We start from the raw sequence: 17,668 nt of genomic DNA on the forward strand, positions 1-17,668 counted from the left end.
TTTACCTACTTTATCCTCTGCTGCCTTCACGACTTCATCCCTCAGAGCTACCCATTCTTCTTCTACTGTGTTTCTTTCCCCCATTCCTGTCAATTGTTCTCTTATGCTCTCCTTGAAACTCTGCACAACCTCTGATTCTTTCAGCTTATCCAGATCCCATGTCCTTAAATTCCCACCTTTTTGCAGTTTCTTCAGTTTTAACCTACAGGTCATAACCAATACATTGTGGTCAGAGTCCACATCTGCCCCTGGAAATGTCTTACAACTTAAAACCTGGTTCCTAAATCTCTGTCTTACCATTATATAATCTATCTGATACCTTTTAGTATCTCCAGGATTCTTCCATGCATACAACCTTCTTTTATGATTCTTGAACCAAGTGTTAGCTATGATTAAGTTATGCTCTGTGCAAAATTCTACCAGACAGCTTTCTCTTTCATTTCTTAGCCCCAATCCATAATCACCTACTATGTTTCCTGCTCTTCCTTTTCCTACTACCGAATTCCATTCACCCATGACTTAAATTTTCATCTCTCTTCACTACCTGAATAATTTCTTTTATCTCATCATACATTTCATCAATTTCTTCATCATCTGCAGAGCTAGTTGGCATATAAACTTGTACTACTGTAGTAGGCATGGGCTTTGTGTCTATCTTGGCCACAATAATGCGTTCACTATGCTGTTTGTAGTAGCTTACCCGCACTCCTATTTTTTTATTCATTATTAAAGCTACTCCTGCATTACCCATTTTTGATTTTTTATTTATAACCCTGTATTCACCTGACCAAAAGTCGTGTTCCTCCTGCCACCGAACTTCACTAATTCCCACTATATCTAACTTTAACCGATCCATTTCCCTTTTTAAATTTTCTAACCTACCTGCCCGATTAAGGGATCTGACATTCCACGCTCTGATCTGTAGAACGCCAGGTTTCTTTCTCCTGATGAGATCCGAATGGGGGATTATTTTACCTCCGGAATATTTTACCCAAGAGGACGCCATCATCATTTAATCATACAGTAAAGCTGCATGTCCTCGGGAAAAATTACGGCTGTTGTTTCCCCTTGCTTTCAGCCATTCGCAGTACCAGCACAGCAAGGCCGTTTTGCTTAATGTTGCAAGGCCAGATCAGTCAATCATCCATACTGTTGCCCCTGCAATTACTGAAAAGGTTGCTGCCCCTCTTCAGGAACCACATGTTTGTCTGGCCTCTCAACATATACCACTCCATTATGGTTGCACTTACGGTACGGCCATCTGTATCGCTGAGGCACGCAAGCCTCCCCACCAACGGCAAGGTCCATGGTTCATGGGGGGGATGTCTAACATAAAATCTGATAAATTGTGACAGCGACTTTCAACTGCAGAAGGCTTGGTACCTGGTGACATCTTTTATTTTTTCTGAGAGAAAACGTTTTATTCACAATGAGACATCTGCAGCACCTGACATTTGTTTTTTGTGTTGTGAGCATGCACTCTGACAGAGGACGGACTTGCACCTGCATGCCACAGGGGGAACCGTATTTATTTGCAGAGGGTGCGGATATCAATAGTGTAAAGGGTGCCAGTGTGCCTGTGTTTGTGTGCGAATTAGTGCTATAAAGCCAACACTATGTACTGGCAGCCTTCAGTGGCGGACACTCATCTGAAGATGGACGGTTGCCAGCTGATGTATTGTGACAAGAAGTCAACATGATCCGCCAGCAATCCCGAAATGTCATAGAAGATCTATATATTTCTGTTGTTGCTTTTTCATGTACTCACTTTTTTCTTTTAATTTTCATGACTGCATTTCCTTGCCATTCTTATGAAAGTGCTTCTAACTTTCAGTTTATATACATCTAAAGGAAAAAGAAATCAAAACTCCTAAATTTTTTGTGTGCCATTGTTTCTGTTAGCAATATTTTTCCCATACAAATACTGTATGTATCTCTAAAAATGCTTGTTTTCCGTCAATTTCTAATTAGATTGTCTGTTCATAAGCAAATTTTAAAAATGGAAATCTAACCATTATTGTGTATACAAATATTTTACTTTGTCGTTCTCTTCAGTAAATAATGGTAAGCAATTTTACTGTAGTAACAAAAAGTAAACCAAATATTTCTATTTCCATTCCTTAGGTGAATGCAGAGGATGTACAAAACTTACTTAATTGCAAAGGAAGTCATGACAACAAACTATTATTAAATTGGTCTTTCTCCCCTCGCACAATACCAGTTCCTGAAACAACGTGCTATGTTTTCAAGTTTTTTGAAGATTTGAATTTGGTAAATCACTTTCAAATCGATAAGGAGACTTTATCACGGTAAATGAAATAACCTTTATCAGAAAATTTGTTCGGGAATGCTCTCTGATATAGTGAATATTATTATTTGAAATTAATGCACAGCTGTATCTGGCAAAGCTGGAAATTCGTAACACATGAAATTAGGGTATTGCATACACATTGGACACACTCAAAGAAAAGGAGTTTTCATAGAATAATGTTTTTTTCTGGCAACTCTAAAAATGTCTTGTATGCCTGCATGTACCAACCATTTGAAATGACAAAGATGTGGCCTGATTTATCATGGTGTGTACAAAGACTTGTAAGTGATCATACCGTCAGACAATCATGTCACAACATATTACTTTTCATGGGTTTGTATATATGTATAAACATTTGTGTTACCTTTGCTTTTTCTGTGTGAATGTAGACCTGGCTTTTATTTTCTTATCCAACTAGCTTTAACTAACAACAGGAAATAACTAACTGTAATGTACCAGGGGAATAACAAATGGTCTAGACAAATACATATAACAGTGTGTTGCATGTTACACCAAAAGGATGTAGATTATGAAATTAGTTTTATTTGTGGCATACAACAATATAGTGTTGTATCCTGTGGTGATGCATGTGTTCTAAAGCAGAAAACAGATATGTCAAGTTCGTAATATGCTGTAATCACTCTGAGAGAGGCTGAGTATTCAGTTTTATAACACGAGATTGAATGAGGGCCTGATCATAAGTTGTGGTGGCCTCTTATATGCTTTTACAGTGTCACTGCCTGTGTCTGTGAAGCAGAGTGTTTGTGCGAATTGCTATCAGTTGGTGGCCACGATTGCTGTGTGGCTGCCTCTTATGGTGGTACTCAGAATTTCTGATGCCACTCTATGAGTTAGGATGTGATATGTCTGGAATGGTGTCTGTGGCAAAAACACATTTAGTAAGTGTCGTTTATAATTCTGCGAACTAAATGAATTGTTAGCCTTCTTTCCAAGGGCAGGCAGAGTCTGGCATTCCTCTTTTATGAAGTCTGTTTTTCCTATGGCAGCCAACAAGGTTGTTGTTGTTGTGGTCATCTCCTACCAACCGATCCCTTCTTCTAGTCACGTGGGCCACAAACTATCTATTCTCTTCTTGTCCAAACTAATTATTGTCCATGTTTCACTTCCATACATGGCTATGCTTTCATACAAATAGTTTCAGAAATGACTTCCTGACACTTAAATCTATACTCGATGTTAAGAAATTTCTCTTCTTCAGAAACACTTTCCTTGTCATTGCCAGTCTACATTTCGTATCCTCTCTACTTCGACCATCATCAGTTATTTTGTTCCCCAAATAGCAAAACTCCTTTACTACTTTAAGTGTCTCATTTTCTAATCTAATTCCCTCAGCATCACCCGACTTAATTCGACTACATTCCATTAGCCTTGTTTTGCTTTTGTTGATGTTTATCTTATGTCCTCCTTTCAAGACACTGTCCATTCCATTCAACTGCTCTTCCAAGTCCTTAGCTGTCTCTGACAGAATTACAATGTCATCGGCGAACCTCAAAGTTTTTATTTCTTCTTCATGGATTTTAATACCTACTCAACCCTGTCTCACTCCCTTCCCAACCACTCCTTCCCTTTCTTTCCCCTCGACTCTTGTAACTGCCATCTGGTTTCTGTACAAATTGTAAATAGCCTTTCGATCCCTGTATTTTACCCCTGCCACCATTAGAATTTGAAAGAGAGTATTCCAGTCAATGTTGTCAAAAGCTTTCTCTAAGTCTACAAATGCTAGAAACGTAGGTTTGCCTTTCCTTAATCTCTCTTGTAAGATAAGTAGTAAGGTCAGTATTGCCTCACGTGTTCCAACATTTCTACAGAATCCAAACTGATCTTCCCCGAGGTGGGGTTCTATCAGTTTTTCCATTCATCTGTAAATAATTCATGTTAGTATTTTGCAGCTGTGATTTATTAAACTGATAGTTCAGTAATTTTCACATCTGTCAGCACCTGCTTTCTTTGGGATTGGAATTATTATATTCTTCTTGAAGTCTGAGGGTATTTCGCCTGTCTCGTACATCTTGCTCACCAGATGGAAGAGTTTTGCCAGGACTGGCTCTCCCAAGGCTGTCAGTAGTTCTAATGGAATGGTGTCTACTCCCGGGGCCTTATTTCAACTCAGGTCTTTCAATGCTCTGTCAAACTCTTCACGCAGTATCGTATCTCCCATTTCATTTTCATCTACATCCTCTTCCATTTCCATAATATTGTCCTCAAGTACATCGCCCTTGTATAGACCCAACAAGGTAAATTTCTCTAATTGTATGTTTACTTAATTTTCAGCTTCATCATACTCACTTATTACCTTAACAACAAAGTCGTCTCATTCACTAATCATGTTTGGACAAACAGATTCATTCTTGAACGCTATTAAGCATCTAGAAATAGGTCATTAAATATTAATATATCTAAAAACAAAGATGATGTGACTTACCAAACGAAAGCGCTGGCAGGTCGATACACACACAAACAAACACAATCATAAAAACTAAATTCAAGCTTTCGCAACCAACGGTTGCTTCATCAGGAAACCGTTGGTTGCGAAAGCTTGAATTTATTGTGTATGTTTGTGTTTGTTTGTGTGTCTATCGACCTGCCAGCGCTTTCGTTTGGTGAGTCAGATCACCTTTGCTTTTATATATATTTTTCCCACGTGGAATGTTTCCCTCTATTATATTCATTAAATATTAAGTTTTTTTTACAGGGAAGGCCAGATTTCGTAGAACAGCTTCAAACAGCAGTAATGCAAATGGAAACGGCTTTTGACATAAACATACATATGTAGGAATTGAGAGTATGAACTGAAGGTTCATTCTGCTTGAAGAGACCTTAAAGGAAATCAGTAGTATGGGTATGCGCACATTAGACATACTCTCTGCATGCTTCAAGCATGTTCTTGTATCTCTAACAATTTTAAATATTTTCTGCATATCTTTGATTTTAATCATACGAAATTTGAAAGTTAGTTTTCTGTCATCACTTCAATTAAAAATTCTTGACACTCACCATTTTCAATTGCAAGTATCATAAATAATGATACACGGAATTACTAGACATGGTAGCAAATAATCACTTGCTTTAAATGGGTGGATTGAAAGAAATGTAATAAACCTTACACCAGACAAACACCTAAGCCCTTGCCACATAGGTCATACTCCAGTGGCAAATCTTGGTACAAGACCCGTCCAATGCAGCCACCAAGTATATCCTGCCCAATCATGTGGCTGACGTACCTTATCCATTAGAGGCAGAACCATCTGTGAAAACTGCTATAAATCTGCCAAACTAGAGACAATAGCAGAGTTGACTATTCAGAAGCAGAATTTGCTGGTGAGCACTATACACTTAATTCCAATGGCTACTTCACAACCCATGTTGTCTTGCTCCTCTATGGGACACCAGCATCTCTGAATTATGTAGATGAGATTTGTCCTCACAACATCAGTCATTCTTTCCAGTACTAGTCCTGGCAGTATGGAAAATCCAGGATGGAATGTAACAATGTTATGAAAAGGCTGGTCGCTACTCACCATATGGAAGAGATGCTGAGTCACAGAAAGGCACAACAAAAAGACTGTCACAAAATGAGCTTTTTGCCAACAAGGCCATCATCAGAAATAGACAAAAAAAAAAACACACACACAAAATGACCCACAGTCTCTCATGTGTGGGTGAATTGAATGTGTTTGCATGAGTGTGGTATATGTGACAGTCTCTCGTGTGTGTGTGTGTGGGGGGGGGGGGGGGGTGTCCTCCCCTTGCATGCTCCATTCGACACAACTCTTCACCCCATTTGAGTTGTAGTGCCAGGACAGTGCCATACAGGTGTATGTGTATTTCCGTATGTATGTTTATTCTGTTACCCCTGAAGGAGGGTTCATCTGATGCCCTCACTGCTGTTTATGTGCCTATCAACAATTCAATGCATCAACTATAAACTGTGTTATCACTTTTACTCCTTCCATTATGTATATTCCTGAAGGACTTTCCATTATCGTATGGCAGCACTGATCAAAACCATAAAAGCCATGGAGGATGAGGAACTGCCCAAAGGAGAATTCCAGTTAATAAACACAACTTTGTGTAAGAGGAACTATGATCCAGTGAAACAGAAATGGTTGCTTGTCATTCTAATTCATATACAGCCAGCTACCCTAAAGTTTTCCATGATACACCAGCAGGTCAGCTGAGATTCGTGATTACTCTAAACATTATCAGACTCAGGTATCACTGGCTAGATCTTTACCAATCGATTAGTCACTATGTGAGCCACTATAAGGAGTGACAGTGATCGAAGCACGTGCCACATTTATCTCCGTGATATCTGATACCAATTCCGCATGCAGCAACACCATTCCATTGATTTGCACTGAACGTCTTGGGGAGGTTCCCAGACCCAACAAATCAGCAATAATAGTTTACACTGATTACCTCAGCCACTACTCTTGTCAACAAAACAGTACCAACTACCAAAGCTCCAGAAATTACAAGATTTCTTGTAGAAGACATCAATTTGACGCAGCAACACTCAATATGATGGTCTCCGATTGTGGCAAAGTTTTTGAGACTGACATGAGATGTAATTTCAAATTGCAACATCACCCACAGGCTGACAACTTCCTACCACCCTTAGATGAATGGTCTCATAGAATGCAGACATGCTCTCAATGTATGTTCATGTCAGACAAAGAGATTGGGATACAGTACTGTCCATTGTGACATTCGAACTCAACATAGCAAAGCAAGACACTACTGGATTCAAAATGTTTTTTCCATTCTCTGGTTGTGATGCTGAAATGGCAAAGACTACACTGTTTCTGTCTCAACTGGACAATACTCAGGTGTAGTTCATGAAACACCTCATCACCAGGTCTGAAGAAGCGAGACAGCTGGCTTGCAGCTGTACCTTGGGTGCCCTGGAAAAAGACCGATAGCACTGTAGCACCAAGCACAGGTCAGTGAGGTACACATCAGCAAACTCGGTACGTATTTTTATGCCTGGACAGGAAGTGGGTATACCTGAAAAGTTACTAAAACACCACTTTGAGCTGTACCATATCCTTCATCACTTGGACCTTATGACAAAGTTGATGATTCTGACCCTTCATAAAGAAGACAAAAATGCAGAAATATCGCCCATGTTCTGGGGATGAAAACCTACTGTAATCCTGGGGCGCAAATTGACAGTGACAGCTTCTCAATCAGGAAGAAAGCTTAAACAGGAGGTGCTACCTTCGATGCTCTTCATAATGAAGAGGAATTGATGACATGACCAAAACACAAGGATCTGTCAGGGCTGACATACAAAGTGCAGCTGACAAGATCTGTATCATGGAGGGTGCTGTAGTCAGCTGCAGCAAGAACTTCTGAAACAGCAGGTTGCTGTTTCTCCAGGAGAGGGACCAATGTCGAGAGCAGTGCAGTGTGATGTATGGCTGGCGCACTGTGGGTCACACTATCTCAGATCCAATCACCTGCAGTTATTTGCCGTTTAGTATTTATTTGTTCTGGAAGGTTCCTGAATTTTATTATGTTTGTATATTCTGCAATATTAGATATCTGTATAAACATCTGCACTCTCTGCTCTCGAGTTAAGTTCTGTTCTGACGAACATTGATGTTTGCAATAAAACATGTTTTCAGTGCTAAGTTTTGTAATTCATTGACAATCCTACTTTCAGATTGAGACCTGATTCTGTTTACAACGTAAAAATATTATTTATTTCACATATTGTAAAGAAAACAAAACAAAACTAATTTTCTATTCCAGGAAACAAGAAATAGATGTAGGAACATGCCATATATTCTTTACTGAGGGCAGAAAGGTGCCTACATCAGCAGCTATGGGAAAATTTATATGCAGCGCAGCTGCCAGTACCTCATAGTTCTGAAAAGATCAACTTCCTGCAGGTGCCCATAGTTCATGTTGCAAGTGGCTTTTAATCAGTGGCCATGCATTTCATTTTCAAAAATTTTGTTGACAGATATAAATTTGGAAGCTTCATTGTGTGATTACCTGTTGTGGTGTCTGATATCCAGGATGTTTACTGTTGTTCACTGCAGCGTATGCTGTGTTATGTTCAAGCTGCAGTTGATACAGCTGTAGAAATATTTTGCTTTATCAGTGTTGTGTGTGACCAACCATACAGTGCTCCAACACTATACTTGTTTCTGTCTTGCATGTGTAGCCCTTCAAGATATAGCAGCACATCCACTGGCATTTAGGAATAATGCAACTTATGAGGTCTGTTCAAATAATTCTGGGACATTCACAATTTTTGCACCAATGGTGTTTTGGAGCAAAATGCAGTTGGCATCCCTGCACACTCCTGTGTTTAATGTGTGACTGCTGGAAGTTTCATTGTTGTATGTCTGTTGGCTATTGTTCAGTGCTGTATTGAGAAGAATGTTGTGTCACACAATTTGCGATTTTTGAGATGGAGAGTAAGAGGAGCAATGCATTTGCATTCAATTTGTGAGGCGGCGGGTAAATTATCATCGCTGTTTACAAGAGCCTGAAAACTATATTTTCAGTCAACCAGAAAGTGATGGAGAACATACTGACCATAATTTCCAGTCTGAAAGTTCATGTTACTTATTGTGCTCACTGAAAGAAAATGTTCCTACTTGCTATTTACTCAGCAGGATCAAGAAACTATCACTATAATTATAAATGAAAAGTTTAGAGTTTTAAATGATTGATATATTCAGCAAAAGTTCACACACACAATAAATAATAATGTCTCTAATGATGATGATAGTATCTCTATTAAAACAGCACTATTAGCAGTTCAGAGGTGACGTCTATGGGAATTTCCAAGTAAAATCATGTACCGCCCTGACTTGTAATCACCAAAACGTGGCTGCTAGCCACAAAAGTGGAAACTAATCTTATAACTTGTCACACAGTTTTGTCAACATTACTGGCGGTATACAAAAAGTTACATCCATGAAATGTAAGCAATCCAGGATGGTGTGCAGTTCTCACTTCCTACTTGCAGCAAAAACACTTTAGGTAGGTGCCCAGCTCTGACGTCATCCAAGGCAAAGTGTGTGACACTGTTTGACTGATGTGGACAGATTGCCATCTCGATGCAAAGTATGTCTTCTCACTTCCTCTCAGGCAGTATTTATATATGTCCACAGCAGACCACCAAAAGGAACATCTGCTATCAAGTGCTCTAGGCAGAGGTAGCAGCATCTAAATGCCCACTTTCTTAGGCACATATTAATTAATTAATCTCTGTTGTTTAACAAAAGTCTTAGCTCGAGTGAATTTTAACATTGGCAGCTAGATTTTTACAGTGGAACTAGCAGTAGAAAGTGACAGCCGAATTGCCTCTTTAAGATTCCTTGTAATTATTGTTATTTATACTAAAGTCTTGAAACTTGGTTCAACTGTATTATTTCATCATTGTAATCGGGTGCTGTGATTAGAACTTTCTGTAACAATTACAAATGATATTTAATGTTACATGAATAGGGACGTTTTTGATCCAAATATAGTGAACAACTTGAAAACTAATAGAGGTAGCATAATGGGGGTCACGTAGTTGATGTTTTTATATCAAACTGCGGCAACATACAAATATTCATCTTTCTGAGCCAAGTATCTAGCACCTCCAGTTTTTTGTAAAAACACCGATTTTTACCAAAATATTGCTTCGATCAAGTTGTGATGTGTAGCTTTTGATTGTGAAATGCATTTGTATATTCTGAACAATTTTTAGCTTTGTAGCTGCATTATTTAGCACCACTTATTTTTATCTTTAGGTAATATATTAACAAAACTTACTCATCTAATCATTCTGAGATTTAACATTAAGATTAATATAGTGAAGCAAAACCTGACAGAGTTTGAAAAAGTTACTTTAATATTTAATTTCATTGTTAGACCATGGTGCGACACTTTGTATGCTACTCACTAACATGCTATGATAACGTGGTACTAATAGCAGTGAAATGGGATAAGTCCCGGCAAACTTGCTCGCCTCTGTACCTCTCACAATGATACAGCGCTTGTTTTGCCACATAACCCCGTATTTATTTTTTTGAAAAAATGTGTTTTTGAACACAATTAAACCTTAGAAACAAGTTATGTTACTGTAGCTGACCCGTTTTAAATAAAATTGATTTTTGCATAATTTTCTTTAATACTACATCCACAAAAGTAACCATACATAGAAGAACATAATATAGTGGATTTTTAAAAATAGTATACATAAATAACATAGAAACATGAACTAAAATGTTCAGTTATTACAAAATTAATTTTGTGATTTAGAATTTTCAGTCTTTACCTGGAAGAGAAAGACACAAAAACCTTTTGTTTTTCAGTACTCACTCATTTAATCACAGCTGTGGGAACTGTTGTGTGTCCTTACAAACTGCTTTCACTAAAATATTTAAGATAGAGGGTGGGAAGTAACTATGTATAGCATTGTTCACTATACTCTGTTACAAAAGGGAAAAGGTGAGGAGTCACTGTTGCACGTGTCGTTTTTGGTTCCTTCTCCAATACAGATTGTAGGCCGCCTTTTATGATGCCTCCACATCCCTGAGAAAGAGATAACATAGCCCAAGCTTTTGTTCTCATCTTACATCTAAGGGAGAACAAAATACATTTTGTATTCTATTTTCCTTCTATAATTTAAGTAAACAATTGAGAAGTTATCAGAAAGAATTTTTCTCTTTAAAATTTTATTGTTTAGAAAGCTATTATTAACTTTTTCATAATGACTATTGGCAATATGTTACTTCACAAAAGTTGACATTTTGCTTAATTAATAAGCATTAATGGGCTAGTTTGCAATTTATTTCATTACCTCAGATGTTGCTTTACTTGGAAAATCAAGTAACCATTGTAAGTTCTATCTTGGTATGGCTCAATTATTGTACAATTTAATATACTAAGGAAATAATTTGTTTGACAACAGTTACTTTGCTTTGTCACACACATAATCAAAAAGCTGTTTTTATTGTAACATACCAATAATCTACAATCTGCATTTCTTAACACTTTCGTTTACCTATATTGTTGTATGTATATGTCAATATTTGTCTATTAAATGACCATCTGCCTTAAGCATGATTATGCATTTTCAGCCTTTATATGAGACATGACAGAATTACCCATAAATTTTCCACTATTTTACTATATATGTCAGCTTACTGACTTCATTTCTCCTGTTTCTCCCTATTTTCATTTATCCATATTTTTCACTTTTCTATATATTTCGACACTTTTTCCTCCCTTTTATCTTTATTGGCCTACTAACCTCATTATTTACTCACATTCTTGGCGTGATCCTCACACAAGTTCCACACATCTTCTTTATTTAATATCAAAATGCTATGGCTTGCCTCTAGTAGCACCATTTTGTTATTCGTACCTTCTCCTACCTACAGACAATCTTACTTCCAACTGCAAGTTATTAATTTATGTAAAGTTTCTTGCTGGCCGGTGTGCCTGAGCAGTTCTAGGTGCTTCAGACTGGAACCGTGTAACTGCTACGGTTGCAGGTTTGAATCCTGCCTCGGGCATGGATGTGTGTGATGTCCTTAGGTTAGGTAGGTTTAAGTAGTTCTAAGTTCTAGGGGACTGGTGGCCTCAGATGCTAAGTCCCACAGTGCTCAGAGCTCTTTGAACCTTTTTTGTAAATATTCTTGTTTCAGATTTTAGGAATTTCAGTTTCAATTACTTCTCTTAATGCAGAGTATCTGTAGTTTACTGTCACTAATCTATTTTGTAGATTTTGTTAATTATTTATTTACTTTAGCCATTATGTTTCTATCATTGGTGCTCTAAAGTTACCACTGTTATTTTAACATTTAGAATTTGCTACTGCAAAGTACCTCTCGTATTTTCTTGTAAGTCATTATTTTTGGGACCATTCTTACTTAGTAGGAATACATTGCAAACATAATGCATATGTATGACATTAAGGCATATATTCCTTACTTACTAAAGGAAGTACAGAAGAAGAGAATGAAACTTGAGAGGGAAATAAAGTTTCTTCTAGCTGGGACCACACAGTATACCAAACTGTGGATTCGCCAAAGAGTGGCAGGCTACCTACAGAATTTAATCACTGAATTTTGAAAGGCTCCAGGTCTAAAATGTTTCATAGACCTGTTTCTTTCTTACTTTCCAGGTATTTCTGTTATAACCTTTAATCACCAATAATTGCGTGGACTTTCAAACACACTCACTTAGAAACAATAGCTGGTTACATGATAACAACTCAGTATCTCTTATTCGACTGCCGTGCCGTGACCTGCAGCGGGTGCCGTTCATAGCTAGGTGGCGCTCCTCCCGCACTCAGCCAAGTTGCGGAGCGCCTCTATCGCCGTTTGCGCGTACTGTCGTGGCGACACTGTTAAATGTCGTGGCACTGTCACAACAATTTCAAGCGATATGCATTCACATCAGGTTACTTATTATCCGGAATGGCCCTTGATAAACATGCATAAAATTCTTTGTTTCCACTGAAATTCTCTTAGATTTTTCTTTAGTTTTGGCTAACACTAGTTCACCAATGTTGAAACCAGTGGAGAAGTTTTTGCATCATGCCTTGTTTTTTGTCCAAGGCTCTTTTATCAGAAATTTGATCTATTGACTGTACTTAGCCTCTATTTCTGCCAAGATATAATTCTCTTCCACATTAGTACCTTGCTTGTTATTCCGGAATTCATAATGTTTCTGCAACTAGCCCTTATTTCTCATTACTCTAATAGGCAGTTCCCAAGCTTCATTATTACTTACCACATACTTCCCGATGAATGGCCCTGTAATCACTTGAGAATAAGGTGAAGTTAATACTAAGTGGCTCTGATCAAAGTCAATCTTTCCCTGATATTTCGCTAAAAGACCTGTGCCAGTTAATATTTCAATACTTAAACCGAGCACGATTAAGCAGGGATAATCTATTATTATGTTACCTTTATCAATTGGTATCAAAGCTTTGTGCTGTACTGGTGTAGAAACTTTTCCAGTTGCATCTTCAATCACTTACTTTCATGCAGTTAGCTCATTCTTGTTAGGAATAGAATAAAAGAATGCTTGGGACAAAGCACTTGCATCACTGCCACTATCTAGAAGACAACACTCTGTTACTCCTGAGATGTTAGTTTATACAATATGGTGAGTTATTCTATTCTAAACAGGTTTTTCATAATTGTCTCCTAATAAATCCTTTTCAGTCTGTTTCGAGGTAAAGTAATTTTGTTCAGTTGCAAGTACATTTACACTCAGATTCATGGGGTCATCAATCTCTACCTTCTCAGTTGCCTTTGCCAACCTTTCCACTAATTTTAAATCAAAGCACTTGACGACTTCCTCTACTTTCATTTGCTGCACATCAGCTACACAACTCTCTATGTCTGAGCAACTGCGTCCGTGCACATGCCATCTATAACAGGCCTTCTGCTTTTACATTTTATGTCAAGTCATACAGCTGACAGGTTTCTAGACCTCATTATTATTGCTACCCCCTTCATCCAACAATGCCTCCTCTTCAGAATCGTGCAGAACTGACCCTGCTTCCTGTACCTTCAGATTGCCATTTTTATGGAAGATGAAAGCCTTTACTTCATCTTTGTCCTTATCTGATTCAAACCCATTAATTGGTTCCTCTCTATTATCTGTAGCATTTTCTTTTTCCTTCTTGTCCCATTTTTCTAATGTATCCAGAATGCTGCCAACTATATAATAATAGTAGTTTAGCACATCACTGGTACTGTCTCTTCCTATTTCATCATCTCAGCTATCAGTTTGCGTGTACTGACTGATTGTGGTCTGTGTTTTTGTTACTGGCTGTGTTACTGCTTCCACTTGGGGAGTGTATGTTTCCTCTTGGATGGGGCTTAGTTTCTGACAACTAGCCTATTGTGATTAGTCGATCCAAAATCAGGTAGGGTAGCATTGTCCTCTTATTCGTCTCTCAGCAGTACATTATTTACATTTCTGCTTTGTCGTCATAATTATTGCGAAAGCAGTGACTGTCTGTCTCTTCTACCATGGCATTGAGCACTGTATTTAGATCTTGTATTCTCAGCCTTCATACTTCTGACATTCACATTCCCACAGTCATTTTTTGGTTGTTTACATGATTGTTAGAAAACCTATTATTATTTTGCATCTGCTCCTCAACAGCAGCTACTCTTTCCACTCACTCCAAATACTCAATGAACCTATCCACATTCTCTCTTGGTGCAGAAATGATTGTTTTCTGCCAATGCCAAGGCAGCTTACCTTCTAGTCTCATGAAAATCACTTCCAGTTTCATCTTTTCTGTCAGATGTGACAGCCGTGAAAACCACCTTCTAGAAAACTCTTTAACTGATTCACGACCAAGAATAAACTTTTTATCACTCCAAAACTCTCTCAAAACATCTTATTAGAAATGCAGTTTTAAATTCAGAAAGAAGTCTGCATCTAACCAATTCGTCACCTGACCATTGCAAAGCATCACCTGACAAATGGCTTCTTATGAAATAAATTTTTTCACATTCTAACAATGCATTTGGCAAAACATCTTCAAAATCATTCCAGAACTCTAATGGGTGAATTTGTTTGTCTGGATCAAAACCTAAAAATTGACAACATCCAATGAAAGTGGCATCAACTGAAGCAACGTGCTGTACAGTAGTATTGCAAGAGCTACCAGAGGTTACTCTATTTTCTATGTTAGTAATACTAGTATTTAGTTCTTATTCTTATAGTTGCACTGTTTCCACTCTTTCAGAAAACTTTTTATCAACATCTTCATATGAGTTAACACAAACAGATTTTACTTTTTTAATATCCTTTTGGCAAGCATTTACTTTAGTAGTTACTTCTTCAGATTGATTAGAGCAATGTTTGGATTTGTTGCCTATTCTTTCGGACAACCTCCTCCCTTCCATAAAATCATCTGCGTTTTTGAAATTATTCCGAACTTCACCAATCTTGGTTTGGAAAAACTATGCAATTTAGTAGCAGTTGCCCTACTTTGACTTGGCAGATGTTGGGAGTTAGAAACAATTTTATAATGTAAGCTATCCAGTTTTTAAGTCATTTCATCCTTTAATTCTTTACTATTATCCTTTAGCTCTTCAATACTAGATTTAATCTTCCTGTTTAATTCTTTGTTACTAGACTCAATTTCACTACTTAACTGTTTACTATTGGACCCCATCTTAGTGTTCAGTTCTTTATGATGTTATTCAAGTTCAGAAAACAGTAATTGCATCCAGTTTGGTGCCTCTGCCTAAGTGCTTGGCTTTCATCTGGTTCTAAATGTGTTTCTTGCATTCCCTGACTTGGCCGAATTTCAGAAATATTGATGTCGGTTTCGTTATCTGATAACTTTATTATTTCTACTTTTTCTTTTTTAACCTGAACTTCAGTTACCTCATCATCAGAATTTTGCCGTTGGAACCATCATAGTTAATTTCAATCTCTAATTCTGAGACTTCATCATCAAAGACTGGTTCCATCTTAACTGGCACCCATTATCCTTATTATTATATTCCATTTTTAATAGCCTGTTAAATGCAATTAACAAATACTTCAAATATTCTTGACTTAATTGCTTGATCTCAATGAGTGATACTGACATGTTGTACCAGCACATGAGATGAGATGTGTTCCAACATATTGCAAGCAGCGACAGCTATGGCTCTGAGGATGGCAGCAGGTATCACCTACTCCAGTAGCTCTGGGAGGGAGGGGCTGGGCAGTGAGCATGCACAGTAAATTGCAGGTAGCTTGCAAGTCCATGCAGCTCCTTGATGATGTACTATCTTCATCAAACCTCAGTGTCGGTAGTAGCCTCAATGTAGTGTCGTCGTCTTATATCCTTCTGTCATGTTCGGGGTTACTGGGGCTAACATTTACAATTTAGCTTCCACACTCATGAGGAAATTTTAACACTATTCTCACACCAGTTTTGGCATATTTTACTATGGTATCCTGTTTGTGCCTACTAAGTTCTCCTTGTTGTATCGATCACTTTCATTGTTCAGTTTCCCACCCAATGCACCATACGGGGGGCAGCGGGTAATTATTGTCGCTGTTTACAAGAGCTGAAAACCCTTTCTGGGTCAGGTAGAAAGCAATGGTGAACATACTGGCCATATTTCCAGTCTGCATGTCCACACTACTGATTGTACTCACTGAAAGAAAATGTTCCTACTTGCTACTTAATCAGCAGGATCAGGAAACTTTCACTATAAATAAGAGTTTAGAGTTTTGACTGATTTAGATATTCAGTAAAGGTTAACATGCACAATATGTAGTAAATAAAATAGAAAGAAACTTCCACATGGGAAAAATATATTAAAAACAAAGATTCCAAGACTTACCAAGTGGGAAAGCACCGGTAGATAGGCACAATGAATAAAACACACACACACACACAGAATTTCGAGCTTTCACAACCGGCGGCTGCTTCGTCAGGAAAGAGGGAAAGAAAAGGAAAGATGAAAGGATGTGGGTTTTAAGGGAGAGGGTAAGGAGTCATTCCAATCCCGGGAGCGGAAAGACCACCTTAGGGGGGAAAAAGGACAGGTATACACTCGCGCGCGCGCGCGCGCACACACACAAACACAAACACACACACACACACACAAGCAGACGTATTTAAAGGAAAAGAGTATGGGCAGAGATGTAAGTCAAAGCGGAAGTGTGGAGGCAAAGATGATGTTGAATGACAGGTGAGGTATGAGTGGCGGCAACTTGAAATTAGCGGAGATTGAGGCCTGGTGGATAACGAGAAGAGAGGATATATTGAAGGGCAAGTTCCCATCTCCGGAGTTCGGATAGGTTGGTGTTGGTGGGAAGTATCCAGATAACTCGGACGGTGTAACACTGTGCCAAGATGTGCTGGCCGTGCACCAAGGCATGTTTAGCCACAGGGTGATCCTCATTACCAACAAACACTGTCTGCCTGTGTCCATTCATGTGAATGGACAGTTTGTTGCTGGTCATTCCCACATAGAAAGCGTCACAGTGTAGGCAGGTCAGTTGGTAAATCACGTGGGTGCTTTAACACGTGACTCTGCCTTTGATCATGTACATCTTCCGGGTTACAGGACTGGAGTAGGTGGTGGTGGGAGGGTGCATAGGACAGGTTTTACACCGGGGCTGGTTGCAAGGGTAGGAGACAGAGGGTAGGGAAGGTGGTTTGGGGATTTCATAGGGATGAACCAAGAGGTTACGAAGGTTAGGTGGACGGCGGAAAGACACTCTTGTTGGAGTGGGGAGGATTTCATGAAGGATGGATCTCATTTCGGGGCAGGATTTTAGGAAGTCGTATCCCTGCTGGAGAGCCATATTCAGAGTCTGATCCAGTCCCGGGAAGTATCC

The 17,668-nt window shown here is 38.5% G+C and overlaps 1 protein-coding gene across 1 annotated transcript in view; it reads left to right on the plus strand.

Moving 5' to 3' along the window:
- LOC126278948 (cGMP-dependent 3',5'-cyclic phosphodiesterase-like) overlaps positions 1-17,668 on the plus strand; it is a 231,020-nt gene that overhangs the window by 156,130 nt on the left and 57,222 nt on the right. Inside the window, exon 8 of the mRNA XM_049979225.1 lies at positions 2,125-2,309. Within this exon, the coding sequence (XP_049835182.1) occupies positions 2,125-2,309 (185 nt within the window). The remainder of the gene's footprint in view (positions 1-2,124; positions 2,310-17,668) is intronic.

Source organism: Schistocerca gregaria, chromosome 6 (assembly GCF_023897955.1).
Source record: "Schistocerca gregaria isolate iqSchGreg1 chromosome 6, iqSchGreg1.2, whole genome shotgun sequence".
Taxonomy (NCBI): Eukaryota; Metazoa; Arthropoda; class Insecta; order Orthoptera; family Acrididae; genus Schistocerca; species Schistocerca gregaria.